Below are 22,537 nucleotides of genomic sequence, written 5' to 3' on the forward strand. Positions count from 1 at the left end.
TCATCACTGATAAAAATAGTCTGAGAAATTAGACATGGCCATGAAATATACACTTCCCACACCATATCAGATGTACTGTATGTAATCATATTTGTTGAAGGAGCCATTTGTGTGACAGCCATCTGAATGGAGGCCAGCTGAAGACAAGCCAAAGTGGAGCCATGCTGTTCCCTCCTCGGCCTTGGGATGCTTCTCAATCACACCTTTTCTATTTCTCTGTTCTCATATCTTTCTGTTCTCTATCCACAAAGACAGAGCTATGATGGAAGCATACTGTATCAGTGAGCTAAGACGGCTGAAATCTCATATTTGGATTTGTTTTTTCTGATTTTATTCCTGCTGACACTGTTCATCTTCACACAAACTGAGGATTTAAGTACTGTAATTGTCAAAATACACCTCTAGAGTAGCAATTCCAGCTAAAGACATTGTTCCCAACAGAATCAATAATGGAATAATATGAAATTATTTCTCAGCAGAAAACAAATACATATATCTCAAAAACAAACAGAGGAATCTTCTATTTTGGGATATCTATCCATCATTTTTCACCATTTCTTGATAAGTAAGGTGACTCAAAGTGGGCTTTTTTTGTTTCTCATAGTGACTGATGTGACATATGTGTATGATGCTTTCATATATTGTGACAATTATGTATTGTGTGTTTGTTTTCTGATGTCAGGGCTTTCAAAGCGATTCACTAGGAGGACAGAGGAGCAAAGGCTCCCATCACTATGGCAACCTGAAACCTGGATGGCGTCAGTGCACTGTACTAGTGGTTCATGTAGGAGGTGTGTGTATCTATACAGTATGTATAGTAAGTAATGCAGAGAGAGCGTGAGTGGAGAGAGAGAGAGTTGTTTCTCATTACTAGAAATTTCTACTGGTGCAATGCATAATATAATGTAAATGCAAGGGTGTCTATGTGTGTGTGTGTGTGTGTGTGTGTGTGTGTGCACATCTGTACTGACTCTGTTGCTAACTGAGAGCCTCAGTTCCATCCCTGTGATCTTCCTTTGTGTGACTGTGAATGAGCACTGTCAAGGATGACACATTCAGGTCATCTGTCTCCCCTCTGAAGAGAAAAACATACGCACACCCCTCTGTCTCTCAAAGGACATACATAATTCTCAAAGCTATTATGAGAAATGAACAGAAGGTTTGAGTAAAATAGCAGAATGTTAAGCATCAGACACAGATCAGAGGGAGGACATTTCCCTCGGCAATCAGCACAGCCCAGATTAGAGGTTTCTTGCTGCTACATAATGTTCTGAATGATATCCTTGGTACACAAGTCATCTTCATTAAAAAAAAACAAACTAAATAAACACAGTATATGCTGATAATAAGCTTACTGAGTGTTAAATGAACATTGTGCAACAAACTTCTTTTACAGCTTGTACATCAGTGAACAAATGGCAAGATATTTTGTTTTGAGAAGAACGAATATCATGGATACCACTGATACCATTATGCCTCTTCATTAATGCACTCCATAAAATAGCTTCAATTATGGCTTAAGAGTCTCAAATTAGTGGTATTCCACTAACAACACGTCATTGTCAGGCAAGTAATCATAGCTCTCAGGCTAATCAGATTTTATCTTTATCATTTGCTTGGTGCTACCTCAACTGACCAATCAGAGGCATTGTTGATTAAGAGCGGGATTTGTTGCCAAGGTGTCCTGCTACATTATTCTCTAATAAATTCATGAGCTAGTAGGTGTGCTTTTTTTGTCTATTCTATTTCTGTTCAAGGGGAGCATGAAACTGCACACATAAAACCTTCCTGAAGGGTCCTTGTGCAAGACACTACATTCCAATCTTCTGCAGATGTGCTGTTATGCAGTTGATTGATTTGATTGTTGCTTATTAAGTCATGAATATTTCTTGTTACAGAGAATATATACTCCTGCTGAACTGATTTTTTGGCCACTTGGGGGCAGCAGAAACAAGTTGTGAACACAACACTTATGTATATATCACCTTTAAGGTTGATTTGGTGAACTTGTTAGCAAGCAGTTGCTTATTTACACGTTCCAGCAGCTATGGAGCAACATTATCATTCTTTTGGAGTTGTGTTTCTGTCCACATGGTGAATGTTAAGTCCAACATTCACTCTCCTTTAGCTCAGTTTTTTAGCTCTACTGACTCCTGAGGGAAATATCTGTCTCTTTAGCTGTTAAATACTCCACTATGTTCACCAGCTAGCCACAACCAAGTGTGTCTGTTTGCTGGTGCTGAGCAGCAGTACCGCAGATTTTTAGAGCTTTGTCTCTGAAAACAGCTGCCTGCTGCAGCTGAAAACGACACTATGAGATCTGTGAGAGTGAACCAAAACAAAAGAAATTGAGTGGGGTGATGATTCTCTGTTAGTTTATCACTATGAGTGACACCTTAACCATTACACATTGCCATTTGATACATTGTTATTATTAAAAATATCAATTATATCTACTTTAAGACTCAAAGCTGAGGTTCAGGGGGTTTTAAATGTACATATTGTGTAAAATTTGTAATAGTAAAGTCTTCTGTTTGCAAGCTTAAGTTTATTTCCCATTGTTTTATAAAAATTTCAGGTAAATTCAGTTCAGAGAAAATTCTATTTTTCTGTACCCTTCATTTTTGCTTAGGTTTTTTTTTTACACTTATTTATTTATTTTTCACTCCTGTTAACAACAGCTTTTGAAAGTTTTTGTCACTGGGTATCATTAAGTGCTGACTGTACTCCATACAGTAAGCTCTCAGCAATATGCATGAGGTGATATCTGTTTAATTACTTTTTGAGAAATTATTGTTTTTTAAATACTGAGGCCAGATCTCAAAAAAAAAGTAGGACTGCAGAGGTTTATGACCGTACTTGTTCGTAGAACTCGTTGACGATCCCTTCAGTCCACTGCAGATGCAACTCCTTACACTTCAGCGGTCCATTGACATCAGCCATTTTGATGCACATCTGGCACACCAGCAATCGGTCGTTTTCATTAGTCCAATCAATACCGGACACTCCTTCATCACCCACCTGGGGAAATGTGCACAGGAAGGTTTGTGTGAAAAACAGAAACCCTGTTATGGATTGTGAAGAACCCCTACTGATTCATTGTCAACATATATTTAGGACAACCTGGGAGAAAATACTGCTTTTATCATAGGAACAAAAAAAAAATCAACAAGAGCTGAGAAGATATAAAAGAGACACAACATGGATGTCTTAGATAGTTTTTGTTTACCTTTGCATTAAACTCTGCTAGGAAGTCAAAGTGCTTTTTGAGGTCAGTGGCCAGGATGGCTTCAATGACTAGGAAGCGGAAGCGCTTGAACTCCACATGTTCAAGGTTAACCAGGAAGTTATACTCAGGTCGAGACATGAAGAGGTTCCACGCTGAAGCTGCATGGTGGTTTTCCAAGACCGAGCGGTCATTGTATAGAAGAGCCTACAGCAGAAGAGAGAGCAGAGAGAGAATGAGATATTAACACGTAATCTTGGCTTTCAAGGTGACAAGCATAGAAGCTTATATGGTCCATTTTCTCACCTCATAGCTTTGTTTAGATGCAGGTTAAAAAATCTAATCTAAAAAGTAATATTAATAGTGACATTTAAGGCCTAAATCAAAGTGTCTATGACCTGAATACATGCTGCTCTCCTGCAGATCTGATTGTATCATGGTTTCTGTTGGCAGCCTTTTTTCTGCTCTTAGTTATTATGCTGCCCTCTACTGTATGTGCAGTATTTTGCTTATTTCTCAATTGTCTATTGGTTGGCATGTGCATTATCATAATTTCAAGCTCTGATGAAATATAAATCATCATGTTTGAGCATTATGAATATTCACATTCACATCATTTCTTTTCTTGTTACATGACCTTTACAACTAGGATAAGCAGTCACATTTTCCATACACATTATACTTATTCAGCTGTGCATCACAAAAATATTTAAGCTCAAAACAACGGTTTTATATGAGACCTTCCTTCTCTATTCTTCATATTATAATTGCATATTATTTGCTGAGCTCCTATTTTATGTTTTTTTCTGCTGCTAGATGAGGTCGCACTCATTTCTAATCTTAAACTCATATTAATGTACTGATGGTCATCTGCTGCTGTTATCAATGCTACATAACATTTCATAAAAAGAAAACATCTCCAAGCCATGAATGTTTTTGAGAATAACGTGATCAAATTAATAATTGTCTGCTGCATTGCTGATATCTACCTTCTTAGCTTGCCAGTGCATATCAGATAAAGTGCTGGTTTTAGATTGATCCGTCTTAGTTCACTAGATAACATCTGCAGCTGTTGGAGGTGCTGTGTGTGAAATGGTCACAGCTGGTTTCCCATAACACACAGAGAAATTGAAATAGTAGCTGGTTTGGGGCTCTGTGTGCAGTTTTGGGTATTGCTATTCTCCTCCCATTTATAAGCTTGGTGTTGGCTTGTGGGAGCAACTCTACACATATTCTGTATTCACTTACATGGGTTACTTCAGTATACTGAAGTTTGATTGAACTGATAACAAGAAATTTCAATGGAAGCCACCCTTGTTTCTCTCCTCTCCAGGGCCACTGAAACAGACCTACATTTATTTACCTGTGGTGCACTGGTTGCTACTAGAAAGGCGTTGGTTCTTCCAGGGTGGTCATAGTCATGCATGGCAGCGGCTACAAACAAGGCCATGAGCTCCAGACTGGGGATAAGGCCAGACAAGGAGCCATAACCTTCCTCTGGCACAGAGTTCATCTTGGACACCAAGAAGCCTGTAGCACCAGGAGTAATGCCATTCTCTGAGTCTACAGGCAGAGAGAGAACAAAGCTCAAACCCCAGTCACTGATGGTGCTCTTAGACTGTTTTATCCTGGAAGGAAGTTTCAGCATTTTGACTCAATTCACCTGTTAGAATGAGTCATAAGTGATAAAACAATATCAAGCAACAACAGGAGAGAAAATAAATACAGAAATAAAATGTGAAGGTGAAAGTGAAATTACAAGAGCTATGTTTGCTATGACACTGAACTTTTGACATCGTACTTTATACATAAAAAAAGTAAATATAGATGGATGAAGTTGTTGAGTTCTGGTGCTGGGTCAGCAGATTAAATTCAACCTTTTATTATATACCAGCAAATACCAGAAAAATAAAACAAACAAAAAAAAAAATTAAATTCTGTCTAATTTAATGAAGAGGTGATGGGTTAAAAGTTTGGTCTTGAGTATAAAAAAAACTCCTCACCAGTGTGTATCCCGTTCTCAGTCAGCAGGGTGGGCAGGCCTGGCACAGACTGCGTGGTGAGGTACCAAACAGCATGCAGCACGTCAGTGGCATGGATCCGGTTGTGATCTGAGGAGAGTAAAATAAACTGCTGACTCACCCCCAGTGGAGGGCAGTAAGACCACTAAGATGAAATCTCAAACATGCTGCTGCTCAGCTGGAGAAGAAGCAGTTTGATGCTATTAAACTGGCAAAAAAAACAAACAGCAAAGCCCCTTCTGTAACATTGGTGAAGTAACAGTTTTTTGCCTTTTATACATTGGTCAATGTTATGGGTGGTAAGTTTCATGTTGACCCTGTTCAAACATGACAGAATGGATGGAGACAAGGCTCCTGTGTTGTTGGGTATATGACACAAGACTTCTCTATATTTGGCTTGTTTAGCTTTTTTTGTTTGTTTTATGAATCAATGTGATTATCAATTGTTATTTGTTTTATTGTTGCTCACAGTGTCTGGACCCCAGTTAGACTAGTGGCCACTATTTGCAAAATAATGGGGATCCAAATAAAGAATACATGAGATATGCTGCAAAAATAACACACTGACCAGGGCATAATTTTCCTGTTTTCAAAGGAAGTGAACATGGTGGGCTATGAAAACCTATAAAAATTATTTGCACAATGAATAAATATAATTTTACACCAGAAAACAGTGTTTATTTATAATACACAGTTACACCAGTTTAATTTCATTTAAATTTCATTTAAAAAGTAAAAACCATGTAATAAAGTACTAATAAAAAAAAGTATGTGGTCTCACTTTGGTCATTACTTACTGTCTTACATTATTTACTGTCATTTAAATTTCTTTCAAAAACACAAGACTTTCCATGCCGTCAAATGTTCTGACAACTAATGCTACCTGTCAGCGCACAGTGTCTATGCATCTTCATTCTCAACATGAATCAATTTGATATTTAGCACTAAAATATAACAAACTGGACATTATTAACTAACATTATTAACATGCCACAAACTGCTGATGCAGAGAGCAGCCCTGTTAGAGAGGCTTTATTTCACTGACAAAGCAATACATCCACCTTGTGGTAGATGAAGGTAATGTTGGACATCATTTTATTCACATAAACAATTTGTCAACTCACAAGGGATGTCTCTGTATCCATTCTCCAAAGCATGGAAGTAGTTCATAAACTCTTGTACAGGAATCCTGAAGGTCTCAAACAGACCTGTGTCCTCAAAGAGCCTGTAGGAAACCTAGGACACAACATGAGGAAAACATCATCACTACTGTGAATCAGCTCTGTGGAGGTTTAGATGTAAAGTCATGTCTGATAAGAGCAATTCAGCACATTCTTGACTGATATTAACACTGAACTTGTGGGTTTATACTGACAAATCTGCTCATAATCCTAATTAACCCTGCTCTACTGAGTTTTGCTTTAATTCAATTTAGTGTTGTTGTTGTTGCAAGCTGAAGATGCAAATTTACTCTTCCCACTGCTTAAATTGACAGCTAATGGCACTATGATGGTTTATAAAGCTGCTAATGACATACATGTGGACATTTCTGTCAATATGAGTTGCATTTAATTGAGTCACTATTGATGTGTTTTTATAAAAACAAATGTCATATGGGTTCTAACATTTCATTGCTCATTAGTGCTCACCTGGCTGAGGATACAGCCTGTCTTGCCATGTGTCTTCTCCATTAGAGTGAAAATGGGAAAGTTCCAGCTGTCAAGTTGACTCATCAGAGGCTCCAGCCCTGGCTTCACCAGAGGCTCCAGGGCCAAGACTGGCTTGTCCTGTGAGTTAAAGGCAAAGGTACAGAGGAGGTACGAAGATAAAGATGGTTTATACCTTATTTTGTAAAATCACTTTCATAATTTCAACTTTTCAGTCACCACAGTCATCAAGAGGCAAATTTAGGTCGTAAGTCACGATTCTCTCTCTCTCTCTAGATATACACTCATACTGCATCAGAGATTGGTTTCTAGCATTTGAGAAACCAGTAAATAAAGGTTAAATTGTTGTGAAAATTCAACCTAAGTATCACTTTTATCCACTCATATTGTGACAGGGTTTCTGAAGTGTTCACCAAGACTTTTTAAGGCCTTTATAATAGCACATAGAATGCAATTTAATACATTTTTCACAGTCATACTGCTCAAAGACAAAAACAGTAAAGACGACAAGGTCTACAATTATTTATTATGTACATGAATTCAGTAACATTTATATCAAAAAATTTTGTCAGTGGTACATAACAATAATTCCTATTAGAATTAATCAATTAATGTGACCTGTTCCTAGATAAGTGTCAGAAAACTGATGTCTGGAAAAATAATGAATTATTTTAAGTTAATTCAAGTATTATCTAAAACTGACACTTGCCCATTATAAGCCAATGAACTTCCTAGCTACTGTAGCTAGCAGTTGCAACAGTGTTTACTACAAGTCTGATGGTGTGATACTCTACAAAAAAGGATTAGCTTCCTGCATGCACAATCCACTGTCGCACCAGTCTCACACGTAATTCAGATGTATAACATCTCTGGACAGCCTGCAACCACACTGAAAAAAAAGTTATAACTAATATTACTGTGACCTTTGTCAATTAAACATTTAATGCCTTTTAAGGCCTTTTTTGACTGAATTCAATGCTATTAACACATTTTCAAGATATGAAAATACCTTGTTAGAAACCACTGCTCCACCTTTTTTATCTCTTACTGTCTTTGAGGGAATTTGCAACACATCTGTAGTCATTACCAAAGGGAAGCCTTTCTGTTTCTGTCTACCTCTGGTGATGGCAAGAGTGGGTGAAGAACGATGCCCTCTGCCGGATAATCCCCGCAACCTTCCCTCACTTCAGGCTGCTTCCTGCCTCCCTCTCCCTCCTCTTCATTCTGTGCAAAGTCACTGCTATCACTGTGGTTGGTCTCATAGGTGCTGTCGTAGGTGCTGTCGTAGTCTGAAGACGCTACTACACGCTCATCTGAGGGGGAAAAAAAAAAATGTTAGAAATGTGCAATTTTCTGTAACCAAATTGGTGGTTATGAAAAGTTACAATAGGGAGAAGGTCAGTATGAGTGAATCAAATAATCAGTCCAGAAAATAAGCTAAAAATGAGAGAAGACAATACTAATCAAACAGGTTACAGTAAACTCTTGAAGTTTTGGAATACCAGTGCGCTGGTGGAAATACCGTACATGACCAAATTTCTCCCAACACTTTATTTCTCTTCTCTAGCTGATGGATGGATGTGTTTAATATCGAACAGAAGCTGAGATGCTTGCAGTGCTGAGTTTACCTGGATGGGGTATTCTGTCTCCTTTGTCAACAGATTCTACCCCGTGGTTCAGTCGATTGTTGAACGGCCTGCCACAGCTGAAAGAAAGAGAGCAGAGAAACATTTCCATACAAATGGACGCATTTAGACATAGATGCTTTCAAAGCCTTATTCCACTATTTGTGAATTCCAGTATATTACCTGCTACAGAGCGATGGAGGCCGCCAGTGAGGGGTGGTGGAGCTGGGGGCGCTCTGGCTGTGAGTTAAGGCTCTGTGGTGGCTCTTGGGGGCCACAGAGCCAGGGGTTCGCTCTGTCAGGGGCCCAGCCGGCTCAGGAAGCTGCACTGAACATGTCTTGATGGTAGGGCTGGAGACAGGAGTGCCCTGGACAGGAGGTGATGGGCATGGAGAGCCCAGAGGTGATATGTTGGAGGGGGGGAAACCTGAAAAAGAAACAGACACTGTTTCTGCACTGATATGACTCTGATGATTCAGTCTTCAAAGTACTGTGTGGAACTACTCCTTCTTTCCCTTTATGCTGATTTTTACACACACCCTCACCTGGTCTTCCCAGTGGTTTGCTGTAGAGGTGGTTGGAGGTGACAGTGGCAGCACAGGAGGCGGACATGGAGCGGCTCTTTGAGATGGTCATCATCACTGAGTTGTTCCATGATTCACTGGTTTAATGTAAGGAAACAGTCAGATAAATGAATTATTGTAAGCCTAAATTGTATGTGAGTAAATTACATTACCTGTCTGTGGTGTGTTTGATGCTGGCTGAACGGTCTCTGCGTACAGGGCCTGGCTCGATGGTAGGCAGACCTGTGGCCGAGGTGGTCGTGGTCCAGGTTGATGAGATTCTCCTCAGCAATCCCGGGGGAAGGCTTCGCCTTAGACGCTGTAACGCAGATACATAAACACATGATTACACACTCACAAAACACTTTTTTCTAGACTTTAAACTAACAATGCACATACTCATTGCCTATGGAGCTATGTCAATTTGAGCAGAAACAGAGCAAATCTAAGTGCAAGCAGAGGCTATTTGAGTGCGAGGGCAGGGTTTTGAGGGACCAATTACAAAATTTGAACGTGAAATCAATAAATTATGCTCTCAAATTGATATATCATGCTCTTAAATAAAGATAGGGAAATAGCTCCATAATTGCCTGTCTACACGACTACACACCTCTATAACTATGTGAGGCCAACTGGAGCCTACGATATGAATAAAATCAGCATATTTTGCATAAACAGTTTTGGTGCTGGAAAGTCTTACTTCCTCCATGTAAGTGAACATTTCTCTCCACAAATGCCACAATGCCATGTCTCAAGATGGTTTTTGCAACATGTGTTTAATCCGTAAAGTTTCATGTAGATATGAGGCCTGATTAAGCAGCGGAGTATCTGCTCTTTGCTTGGGCAAGGGTATGCTTCAAAGATGGTTTAAAGGTAAATTAGGTCAGAGAACTGTGTGGAAAAGTTTCTAATAAAACTAGTGGTTATTTGCAAGACTTGTGGAGCGAGATAAGAAGAGTGAGATGAAACTGCCAGTCAAGCCAGTAAGGCCAGCCAATGTAGGTCAGCCTAAGCAGATACAATGTAGATATAAGACCGGATCAAGCAGCCAAGTATCTACTCCTCGGTTGGGTGACAGTAGGATTCAAAGGAAGTTTAAAGATATGTAAAGATAGGTCAGGGTTAGAAAATGGTGTCACTTGTTAGAGGGCCCAATAGATTCAACACAGTACATCATTAATAGTGCTGTTTCATAGGAAGGCTCACCCAACTTTTGGTAGATTTAACTCTGTGTATTGTTAACTATAAGAAGTGTTGTAAAGTAAAGTTTGTCAATGTGCCGACATTCTGATTTTTGTGTTTAATGTATACTACCTATTATTTACTGCTAGAATGGTCCAATTTCCCAACATTGTTTCAAAGAGTCCAGTCTCACCCCATCTTCTCATTATGTCATGCCACAGTAACTCTTACACTGTTTGGATCACACTTTACTCTATGGACATAAAAGAGTAAAAAGATACAAAGTCTGTGCTGAGACAGCTAGAGATGTAACATGGATGGATGATAAAGAGGAAAAAAACAGGTGCCTCACTTGTTCTGTGGAAATATATAGCTCTTGTCATTAGTTAAAACATGACGTATGGCATCAGGCCTATATTCTGACTAATAAATATAGCTTGTTGTGTCTCCTTTTTGCCCCCATCAAAAAAGTAAAGACATTAAACTAGAAGGATGCCATATTGGTTCTTTCAGCCTATTCCTGTTTTTTGAAAAGCATATGGGGGACAGGATGGTAAGTAGATAGGAGACATGCTTGTTCCCCCTGTGGTGTCAATCTATCCGGTTTTGTAAATGTTGTTGTAAAGCCATGAGCTAAACTCAGTTATTTGTCAGTTTGTATTTTTGGTTGTCTAAAAGGGTCTCTCTCACACACACACGCACACACACGCGCGCACACACACACACACACACACACACGCACACACACTCACAAACACACACACACACACACACACACACACACACACTCACAACCAAATCACAGAGTGAGACTGGGATATAGAGGGCAGCAGAGGTTTAAATTTCACATACTACTGAAGTAAGTCATGTCCATCCTTCTTTCTCTGTTTACTTCCACACACAAGCATCATCACTGCCATCCAAACACACAGACTCATACATTGCTCAATTGGTATATTTCTCTTCCAGAGAGAAGGAAATCTAATCAAAAGATCTCTAATAGTGTGTGAAAGAATGAGAGAAGAGGAGTGATTGAGTAATACAGAGACAGAGGGTGAGTAAGAGAGAAAGAGATATTTGGTGGTAATCAATCATCACTGCTGCTTTCAGTGTTGAGAAAGTATAAATTGTGTGGATAAGCAGTTTTAAGTGCAGATCTGAAAAGTTGGCACATATGCAACAATAATGGATCTGACAAAAACTAAAGTAGACATGATGTTCAATTGTGATGGATTGCTGTTATCCTAAAGTTTAAGTCTGTAGTGAAATGGATATAAACAAATGACCTCAAAACTCTTACTGCACCTTGGAAAATTGGCAGTATTAATGTAAAGTCTATGTGACCCGCCAGAAATTCATATAATGTAAAACATCTAAAACCACCATCACAGTCCTTTTAAAGAAGACATAGCTTCAATGGATGTAAGCAATAACCAGAACTGCTAGTGTTGAATCATGGGGAAAAAAAGAAAAAAGTGAAAGCCAAATGATGAGCGTGTTGCCAACAGCAGCAACAAGCAAAAGTCAAAAGTTGTACAAAGTGCTTTGCTGTCCAGTTAATCTGGTCAGAACCTGAGTGAGCGAGCAAATGCACCTCAGTCACCAACATTTTTGATTACCTTTATGTAACAGCTATTTCTGTCCTCAGTTCAGAGCCATACAGCAGGGCAGCACCGGTGCTGAATCACAAACTTTACCCATCACCACATGCAGACTCACAAATCCCCAATGAGCTAAAATGAGGCAACATCTCATTGAGTTCCACTGCATGGGTCAAGCATTTGAGTGCACTCAGACAGCGTTAAAGCTGCTAGTCAGTTTCCTGGTAGGCTATCCTGCATTGCATCACACACTTTATTTAGTTTCCTTGCCGCCTTAAGTGCCTGCATACATTTTGAAGCACTGGCCTTGTAAAACATTAAAAAGCCCTGTGGAAGTCTGTGCGTCATTGTTAGCTACATTAGAGCCCCACGCTACGCCAGCAGTGAGGGAGGGAGGAAATGGGGAGGATGTTTGCAGGGTGAGGTACACCTGGGCATATGTTTGTGTGTGTGTGTGTGTGTGTGTGTGTGTGTGTGTGTATTAACACACGCTGCAACATACAATGAAATTAAAACTGACTTTCCTGATTAACTAAGTCTTCTTCTACTGATTATGATGTTTGCTTCCTAATAATAAACATTCTTTAAAGGATAGGTTCACACATTTTCAAGTCTCAGTCACAGGCCTCCTTCAATGCAAAATTGTTTTCAAAAGTGTATTTGACGCTCATATGAGGCTTCAGCCATCTGAGTTAGCCAAATCATATCTTTCAAATTTACTCTCTTTTTAGGGACAAAATACCTCTTTTTATTACGATCCTTCCATTGCAGCTGAACAGGAAAACACTGGTCGTTGAGACACAAACAGAGGATTTTTTACTAAAATTACTTTAAGTGTGGAAGATATCCACTTTATTTTGACTAACTCAGACAGCTGAAGCCTCATATTATCTTCAGATAAACTTTTAAATACAATATTTGCTCAAAACAAGGACTGTCCTCCATCACTGACATTGTAAGCGCATTTGAAGGGGATCTTGCAAAACCTGTTTCATTGTTCATTTGGGCACCTGACAGAATTGAAAAATTGTGAACTTATCCCTTAAGTTGTCTTGGGAGAGAATCAAATCCTTATGAGAAAAGTGACTGACTGTTGTAAATGATGATTTTCCTAGTTCCTAATCAGCACAGTTTGAGCACAATACACTTATGATGGATCTTGGGGCTTCTGAATCATTGTGGTTGGTTTGTTGTTTGGATACTATCCCAAATGTCTGACGAAGAGCACAAGGATTAACAGAAATGAGAGAAAAACGCTCTCACCTTTGGAATGGCCAGCCTCTCTATTTTTTCGGGCCCATCCTCGGAGTCAGAGCACGTGTGTGTGTCTGCTGGGATGCGAGGCCGGTGGAGTGGCTGCAGGCAAATCTGGGTGCTGAGGAGGCTGCTGACGGCCTTCAGAGAGCTGCAGGTGTTAGGGGGCAGCGATGGGTCTGCCAGCAGGTCTGAGATCAAACCATGGGCCTCACCCATCACCGTGATGTCCACTACCACACTGGTGCCCGAAGACTAAAGATAAGACAGGAGAGAAAGATACAGAATGAGATAGTCAGTCTATGTTCATTTTTCACTGCTTCTTTATCTCTTTACCTGCAAAAAGAAAGGTGTTATGTATGTCTGCGGGCTGAAGACAGCACATGTATTGTGTGTGTTTGCATCTGTCTTTATACTAAATTAAATTGTAAACAGTGTACTGTATGGTGTATCAATATGTAATGTAAAAGTCTAAAAATGTGACTGAAAATAAAGCTAGTATGTTGGGACAACTGCTTGGGTTGAACATGTAAAGGTTAGTATGGATTGTGAAACATATCACAGCAATGAAAACACCATTACCAGACACACGATAGTATCCATATAAAGAATAGCTCTACTCCCATCTCACCTCCTCTCCCCTAAATTTAGCAGTCACTGATTCAAAATATTGACTGATAAGCCCAAAGGCTCATCTATGTCAAAGGTCAACCATGTGTGGCTTCAGTAATGAATTCCACCGTTAATGTCAACATGTGCTAATCAGCTCTTTAGCTTATAATCAATTTCCTCACACTCTGCAACACATGTGCCAATATACACACTCACACACATATACATACATATGTTTATCGTATATTTAAGTGCATCTGCGCAAGACTTTTCATTTTTAACTCGATATGTCAATCCATACAATAGAATCTGAGAGCTAAAGACAGAATTAATACATGAGGAATAAGGAGTTGATAGTGTGAATTTGTATGTAATTCACAAATCTGAGGTAACTTATATGCATAATGCACTTAATTACAGCACAAAATATGACCTGGAAAGATTGCTTAAACCTGCCAATTTCGATTTTATAAGTAAGGAATCTGTTCAAAATCAGAAGTTATGAAAGCATAGTGTTTCCAAAGGAATATGCTATTAATTAATTAATTATTTTAGTTAAAGTATTATCATTTAAAAAGACATAACATGTTTGTGTGCTGCTTATGTGCCACGTTTATTAGTAATACGTAAATTGTAAAACTTCTTAATATGCATTATGGGTCATTGACTTATCAGAAGTAGTACCTGGTTAACAAGCTATAAGATATGATTGGGAATAGATGTGAAAATGGAAACTTACAAAGACTAAACATCCTACATGTAACAACTTTATCAGCATGTATTAATTTTCTCTTGATGGTCACAAACAAGCCCAATTCATACAACTGAGTAAAGTTGGACACACTGGAAAACACTCTCAGTGACTGGTAAAGTACAATTAGATGTTTGTTGATAGTTAAACCCCACAAATCCTGTAAGAACACAAATTGTGATGTGTCAATAAACAATTTGATTTGCACATGCTGGACCTTCTGTATCAACCTAAAGATATTGATAAAAATTCTGTAAAATTGTTGATGCAGACAACAGGGACTACACTCTGTAGAGAGAGCTGAGGTGAGTGAACTTAGTAAGAATGAAATGAACTTCAGCTGAGCTGTGGCTCTCTGCTAAAACCTGGATGAACTCATGGCACACTGCTCTGTTCTTCTGTTTGCTAACCGTTTTCAGACCTTTTTTTCAAACTCTCTCTATCTCAATCTCTCTTTTTTCTCACTCTTGTGATGTCGACGTCCCCTATTCCAATTGTACATGTCAGACATGTTTAAAACATTCTAAAAAATAAAGGGAATAACTGGCAACAGGAATAGAAAGCAAACATTTGAATTCTTAAACATAACTAAAAACACCAAATAGATTTGACATAACTCAGTCTGATTTGTCTTGATGTTAAAATCAAACTATAATCAGCTTAACAATAGCACTGGTCATTGCTTGCAACTTGTCAACACTAGTGCCAAAACAATACCCGAGTTTCACTACAGATACTGCAACAATACTTTTTAGATACCTCCAAGAAATATAAACACGCAAACTACCTTATTTTATTATTAACAAAGCAGGGAAAAACTTCTCAGATGTTACATGTCATCTAAACACCAGCAGGTATCCAAGAACTTATTTGATGCTACTGCAACAGTTTTGGTTGGTACCAATAAAAAATCGAGGTTTGATACGCAGCTGTAACTAAAAATTTTGTGTTTTCTTAAGTTTCAGATGAACTTTTTTGGAGAACCATTTCTAGATTTGTTTTTTTTTAGGGGAAAGGATTATTAAATTTGGTAATCAATGAAATATGAGAAAGCTATGTGAGGCTATATTACAGTTAAACAATTAAACTGCTATTCCTAACAGCCTGTGCACCATTGTCTAGTCACAGGTCTATCAGCATTTAACGTAATGGAATCTGGGGAAATCATTGTTGCTACATGACGTACTTTATCTATTTATTTAGCATACTGGCTGTCACTACAGTATGCGGTTGCCTGTGTTGAGGCAAAATCAGCTGATAATATTGATTTTTGGTTAGGCAACGCTACCAAAACATAATGCTGTGAATATAAAACAAAACAGAATAATCATAAGAAATTCTCATCATCCATTAGTACTGAAATGGAAATAATAAGAGAGCTTATGGAATTATGGATGATTGCTAGAGTAGGTAAATCAAGACGTTCAATCTGCCCCAGATGTTTTCTACTCTTCCACTCCTGCTCTCCTCCTGCAACCTTCTCTCCCCCGTTGTACCGACACACGAAGCAAAGGAGCTCACATGATCACTCCATAAGCCTTCGCTCTCCCATCTGCCTTCCCCCCGAGGCCACTATGCTTGACGACTGGCAGAAACCTTTGCCTTTGCCACTCAGCTTGTATCTGTGCCTAACTTTTTCACTTCAGTGTTTTTTGTTTTTTTTGATATCTTGAGCCTATAAAATGTCTGTTATAGTTGTATGCTTTTTTTCTAATATTATTCTAGGGAAGCTATCACCTTTTCTCTAACTTATGTTCATATATTTGTCCGGGGTAGAGCTTCATCTTAGGTAGAAAAAGAGAAAGATGAGTGGGTGGAGTGAAGGGGGGACATAAAAGGTAACAACAGCAGAACCACCCCTCTGTATTCAAACAAACTGACAGATGATTCTCATAATTTGCTTCCTTAAACAGATTGTATTAGCTCTTCAAACATGTCAGAGCTCAGGGCTGTGATGTGATGAGTAAATGCATCGAGCACACAGGAAGACAGTTTCCTGGAAGAGCGCGTGTCTGCATGTGTGCATGTGGGAGTGTGCATGTGTCACCTCAACCTGAACAAAACCCATTAGACCACTCCAGAGCTTTATGACATCCTGCTATTGTGACATTCACCCATTACCTGGCAGTAATGGACTCTGTTCGGCTAATGTCAGGGAGAGAGTGAGATAGAGGGAGATTGAATGTGTGTGTGTGTGTGTGTGTGTGTGTGTGTGTGTGTGTATGTGTGGTGTTGGTGGGGGGGTGGGGGGTGGGGGGGGGGTGCAGCTGTTTTCATGTCCAGTAGTGGCACTTTTCTCTGTTAGAATTCTGATATTTAACTTTTGCATTCTGCCTTATAGTTAAAACTATTTATAAAACAACCTACTATATGTGAATGCATTTGCAATTGCATGCAGCGTGACATGCATGAGCATTTGAGCAGATCAAGCGCCACAGATCACTGTGCTGGTATAGAGACACAGTGGTGAGGCGAGGCGAGGGAGAAGGTTATTGATTCCTCCCAGCATAAAGGCCCACAGGAGACAGCAAGGGGAGCGACGGTCAATGAGTAAATCAACAGTGGAGACACACACACACACACACACACACACACACAGATGAGTGTATATACACACATACATAGGCGTGCATGTACCACAACTGCCCCTTGGGATCTGTCAGTACATGCCGCACACAGAAAGATGGGTCATAATCCCTCAACAAATGCAGCACACTGTAACAGAAGACAATATTAAACACTGGCCTGCGATGATGTATGCTGATAAGTAAAATAAGATCTGTGTACATTAAGCTCCTAAAAATAGAAGCACTGATTTGGATCACTAGTAAGGCTGCATAACATTGTCAACTTTAAATGGTAAAGCACTATCCGTTTAGGGTTTGGCATTCAAGCTGATACACACAGAAATACTTTTCACAAAAATTATACTTTTAATTAAATGAGAGCTGCAACGATTAGTCGATTAGTCAGTTAACAAAAAATTATCTGTAACTGTTTTGATAATCTATTAATCAATCATTTGTGAGGATTTGCTAGTTTTCTTAGTCTTAAGTGATAAATTTTTTTTTTTCACTATTTTCAGATGTTTTATAGACCAAATTATTAGTTGTTTTTTTTGGCTACCCGTGGGGACCTAGAAATGAGCTCAATCCATCACCACAGGAAACCCCCTTAATCATTACTTTTCTGTTTTAAATTACTTTGAACTTTGGTCATTTGAAAAGCAGCCTATTGAAAAAAAACTCAACAGAGGAAGTCCACACATGGACAAAAAACATTGTATGTAACCTGATTTGAAAATTATTTGAGGATAACCCTAGCATTTTTTTTTTTTTTTAAAAGGAGCTACATTATAATGTCACTCATAATGCCTGAATCACACAGACACTATGATCCCTCTGAGCACAGATGTATGCATATGTTATAATCATGTGGATGTACATCATTATCAAAATTAAGGTCAGCGCTCATTCCACAGAAATCAGGATGATACAGATACCAAAACATTGATGATTTTTCTTTCTTTCTCTCCCTTTTCCTCCCATATCTGCCATTTCCAACTATTTCAGTTTTCCCTCTCTTCGCCCATCCCCCAGCCATCTCTTGAGAGACAGTTAAGAGATATGTAGGCAGATCAGGCATAAAGGCAGATGGTGAGAGCAGAGAGGGAAATAAAGAGAAAGAGAGAGAAAGAGAGTAATAGACAGGCACAGAGAAAGAGAGGAGCTGAGTCCACAGGCAGGCCATGGCCAGTCAAGTGAAAAAGAGAACAGCTCACTCTAGCAGGCCAGCTGAGCTCCTCCACAGTCTAATCTACAACTGTACATACAACACTACGTTGGTGAGATGCCCATTGTTTCTATTCTACTGTAGCACAGAAGAGTGTATAATATGACTTTAAGAATGAATGCTGAAGCAGTAGTAGCAAACAATGCATACCAGAGACCAAGTTCATGTTCTGGATACAGGAGAATGAATGCAGTATATGCAAACAGTTGCAGGATTGCAGAACAGGAACCTCACAGTTGCAAGACTATTGATCCTTAACAAATGTATCTATTGATTTGTCAATAACGACTAGAGAAGTAAAAGCTAGCTGAGATGTGTTACGTTTTGCATTTTGCAATAAATCTACTTTTTCCTCATATGCATTGTGTCTAAAAGTGATGCTTACACAAAAATCAATAGATATTGATATTATTCTAAGTTTCAGTTGAAGATAATGAAACTATGCAAACCATTGTGTTGCCTTGTGAACACACAGATATAAGCAGAAAAACCATTCCTATAAGATATGCTGCTCAACAAATAGCACCCATTTAAAAACAATAGTGACGCTGAATCTTTCAGCAGTGGCTTCACTTATGAAGACCAGTCTCTCACATGCATAACTGACCTAAAAACTAGGCTGTATCAAGACGCTTAATTTAGACATTTCTTCAAGTTGTCCTACTTAAACCATTTCATCATTGCTGATTAAATGTCTTTCCTTTTTTCTGTGCGCACACACACAAAGCACAGGTACATGCACATGCACATACTGTCCAGATGACAGAGTACACACTCCACTAAAACCAATACTGAACCTGTTTAGGGGGACGCGCGTTGTCCTGATGGTGTCCCATGATGATACTTGCTGAGTGTCTCCTCTCCATGATTCGTGTTGGGTCTCAACACAGCCAGTCAAACCTGGTCTTAGCTATCACAATTCTTATGGATACAACAGCCTTCTGCTCTGTTTCCCTCTTTTAACTGTAGTTCAAATGCCACACAAGTAAGAGTCTCAATCCAAAGCAACTGACATTTCAATAATGTAGCCCACAAACACTTCCTCGCCCTCTCTTCTCCTCTGCTCTCCTCTCCTCTGCTGCTTCATGAACCTCCCTCTGTCCTCTCACCGCCCCTGCTTCTGCATCTGCCAATTGCAAGTGTTCACTGGTGGTTCAGGGATGAGAAGACCTACACAGCACACAGAAATCAGTTGTATTGAAAATACCTGGTTGCTAAGATACATCAGGACAAAGATCAAAGTGACTCGTCTATGGACCATAAAATTGTTGTTCGGGGCTCAGTTGGCCACAGTTATACTACGCCCACTACTTGTCAAGTGTTTCCTGTGATAGCAGGTGATGCATGACAACCGAGCAGCGAGTAATGTGTATTATCAGAACAGGGCTTTCTACATCAGGAGACTGAGGCACATATTGATCACTAAATGTCTATTAAGATGGAGGTTTGGTTGTTGGCTAAAGCTGGAGCTGCATGTCCGGTATAAAAAAATTATGGATGACTTAAAAATCAGATGAGAGGTTAAGTATAAAATAAAGGCAGTCTTCAAAAGTTCAGAATTCTTCTTGTAAAAGACAACACTGACTTCTAAACTCTGGGAGGTTTGGTCAAACCTGGGATATCTATAAGAGTGATTACTTTTGTTCCCTAAATTTACATGACTGTACTTGAAATGTCATGGTTTTTTAATCAAAATACCTTTCTTATTTAATGATCTGTATTTATTTTGCATTGCATGCTTAAGACTACTGATAAATGTTAGCAATAATAAGTAGCATCTTGCATCTTAATGCGGTATGTGTCCCTGCAACTAACAATACCTGTTAAAATTAGGGGCAAACCACAATCCCAATAAAAATAAAGCATAAGAACCACCTGGCAGCAAAAATGTTAAGAAAAAACATGAAACATGGCAGGCCCACCACCATTTTTCTCAATGTCCTATAAACCATTTTAATTAACCATAACCAATACTAGTAACAAACTGAGCCAAGTTGAATGTTATTTAATTAGAAAAGCATTACTGTACTGTTTAGCAAATGAAAAATGCTAATTAAACTTTGTCCAAACAGCTGCTGTCTTTAGACACAAAAGACACACTCCATAAGCTGCCATATTGACATTGAACATTTTTTTGATAATGGTTTTTATTGACCATTATGTACTTTAAATGTTGGTTGCTAGCATAAAGCACTCCTGTTTTTTCACACACCCATATGTCCCATTCCACATTTTCCCCCTTTTCACACAGACTTCAACCAGTAAGCATTAAGACTATTCCTAAAGGATGTCAATGATTCTGCTAGATATGAACTGTAGGTAGATTGTTGTTAGCTAACATATAACAGCTAAATGCTTATTGTTTGTTGTTGAGTTTAATACAAAGTTTTCATGAAAGTTCCATGATGAACTATAAACAGTGTTCATTTATGACCATCAATGTAATAACTAAGTGGGTGCAATTATATGCACATCACATAGGTGAAGAGCTATTAAAAAACAGTACCAATGGAAAAAGAGTAACGTACACTTAGCCGCAATTTTAATTCAAATTGACAACGTGACGATCCAAGTCAGATCTTCCTCAGGTCAAAATGCTTTTGAGCAATTTTAAAATGTAATTTGCTGTGGTTACATTGTTTAAAGTCAAAAAAGGTCTGAAATTTAAAAAAAAATAGGAGGTGAGTTGAGTTGACTTGAAGCAGAAAAATGCTTTTGGAATTGAGCGGATTTTTAAAATCCTCTATACATTCAAGATTGACATAACAGCCAACCAAATTATAAGATTTCAATCTGAACACATCAGTGGACTCACAAACTAAATAAAATCAAACTAAATAAAAATTGTTGTTTAAAAATGTTCCACATTAACAAGTCAAGTGCAGTTGTTACATCCACTGCAATAAAAGAAATCTGTAAGCTGAAAAAAACCCCAAAACAATTCCAAAAACAAGCACACATCTTTCCTTCTCTTTCCCTCTCTGCTGCACTGACCTGGGATCTGCTCAGAGCCCTCTTGTAGTCCCATTCTGGCTGGCACATAATCTGGAGATAGAAGGACACAAACAGAAGCTACTGTCAGAGACCTGTCCACTCTGTGACACTATACAGCACTAACTGAGCGCAGAAGCACTTTTCTCTTCTTCTGCTGTCCCTCCTTCCTCCTCCCTCCATCCGTCTCTCCGTCAACCTATCTAAAAATAAAAGAAGAGCAGGCGCTGCTGATGAAGAAAAGGACACATCACACTTAATGCTGGAGGGCTGATCTACATACAGCTCCCCTTCACCACCACCACCTCCTCCCTACTCTTCCCCGCCTGTCTCTCCCCCCACTGCAATGATTTTCCATTTGAAACTGTAATTCAATTTCACAGTCAGACGACAATATTCGAAGTAGCTTTCACTAAATAAGACAGCTTTGAAGTTTTTGGAGGGTACCTTTGACAGAACTAGCCATTTCCTGCTGCTTCTGGTCTTTGTGCTGAGCTGGAATAAACACAAAACATCCCAGACTTATCGCTGTACTGCAAAGCTGAAATTGATATTGATCTCCTCAACTGATAAGTCTAGCAACAAGGGCATTTCCAAAAATGTGGGAGTGTTGTTTAAAGGTGCAGTAGACAAGTGGTGGCCCCAAATGGCAGCACAAATCATGCAATGTTGCATCAATAAAGCGTGCACTCCTTTGACCTACATTGCATGTTGGTAACAGCTGGTGTAGTGGAGTTGAAGAAGAGGTTAAGCCAAAAATGGTCCAACACTCAATGAATGAAGGACTAAAAATTGCTGTGTTGGAGCAAGTGTAGCATTTTGCACTTCAGTTTTGATTCATTATTTCCTGCACAGTACATAGAGAGGGCTTCCCACTAGTAATCATATCTGACAGCAGAGGTTAATTTGGGAGCTGTGGCATCTAAGTTGAGGTCAACAGGATGTTCGTCTCTGTTGCAGCCCCACAGTTTGATTTGGGTGGGAAAAAAGGGCTTTGCATTTAAAAAAATCCAACTCGTTGCATATTCAAACCAGACTGCATAATATATATTTTTTCTTTGCTTTACAGGATGATATGAAATATATGTGAAGGTATGCTTAACACAACATTTGGCTTTAAGGTTTAATTGAGGCTTTGGATTTACTGTATCTTCCATTTAATGTTCAAAAAAAAGAAATGCAATTTTAAGTATAGATATTGTTTAATTATCAATCTGTGGGTGTGTGTTGTGTCTGTGGACTGCCCTAGCTG

At 38.9% G+C, this 22,537-nt stretch overlaps 1 protein-coding gene across 3 annotated transcripts in view; it reads right to left on the reverse strand.

Annotated features, from left to right (window-relative positions):
• Positions 1–22,537, reverse strand: part of LOC137186018 (cGMP-inhibited 3',5'-cyclic phosphodiesterase 3A-like) — a 62,070-nt gene that overhangs the window by 10,116 nt on the left and 29,417 nt on the right. Inside the window, exons 2-14 of one of the 3 annotated variants that reach the window (XM_067594620.1) lie at positions 21,289–21,339; positions 13,149–13,394; positions 9,276–9,421; positions 9,085–9,200; positions 8,723–8,966; positions 8,543–8,619; positions 8,031–8,227; positions 6,897–7,034; positions 6,372–6,483; positions 5,230–5,337; positions 4,590–4,789; positions 3,230–3,433; positions 2,860–3,021 (exon numbers count right to left, since the gene is read on the reverse strand). In XM_067594620.1, coding sequence (XP_067450721.1) covers positions 2,860–3,021; positions 3,230–3,433; positions 4,590–4,789; positions 5,230–5,337; positions 6,372–6,483; positions 6,897–7,034; positions 8,031–8,227; positions 8,543–8,619; positions 8,723–8,966; positions 9,085–9,200; positions 9,276–9,421; positions 13,149–13,394; positions 21,289–21,339 — 2,001 coding nt within the window. Of the gene's footprint in view, positions 1–2,859; positions 3,022–3,229; positions 3,434–4,589; positions 4,790–5,229; positions 5,338–6,371; positions 6,484–6,896; positions 7,035–8,030; positions 8,228–8,542; positions 8,620–8,722; positions 8,967–9,084; positions 9,201–9,275; positions 9,422–13,148; positions 13,395–19,091; positions 19,439–21,288; positions 21,340–22,537 lie in introns of those variants that run through there. The other 2 variants (XM_067594622.1, XM_067594621.1) reach the window with 2 other exon arrangements.

The sequence above is a fragment of the Thunnus thynnus genome, chromosome 7 (assembly GCF_963924715.1).
Source record: "Thunnus thynnus chromosome 7, fThuThy2.1, whole genome shotgun sequence".
Taxonomy (NCBI): domain Eukaryota; kingdom Metazoa; phylum Chordata; class Actinopteri; order Scombriformes; family Scombridae; genus Thunnus; species Thunnus thynnus.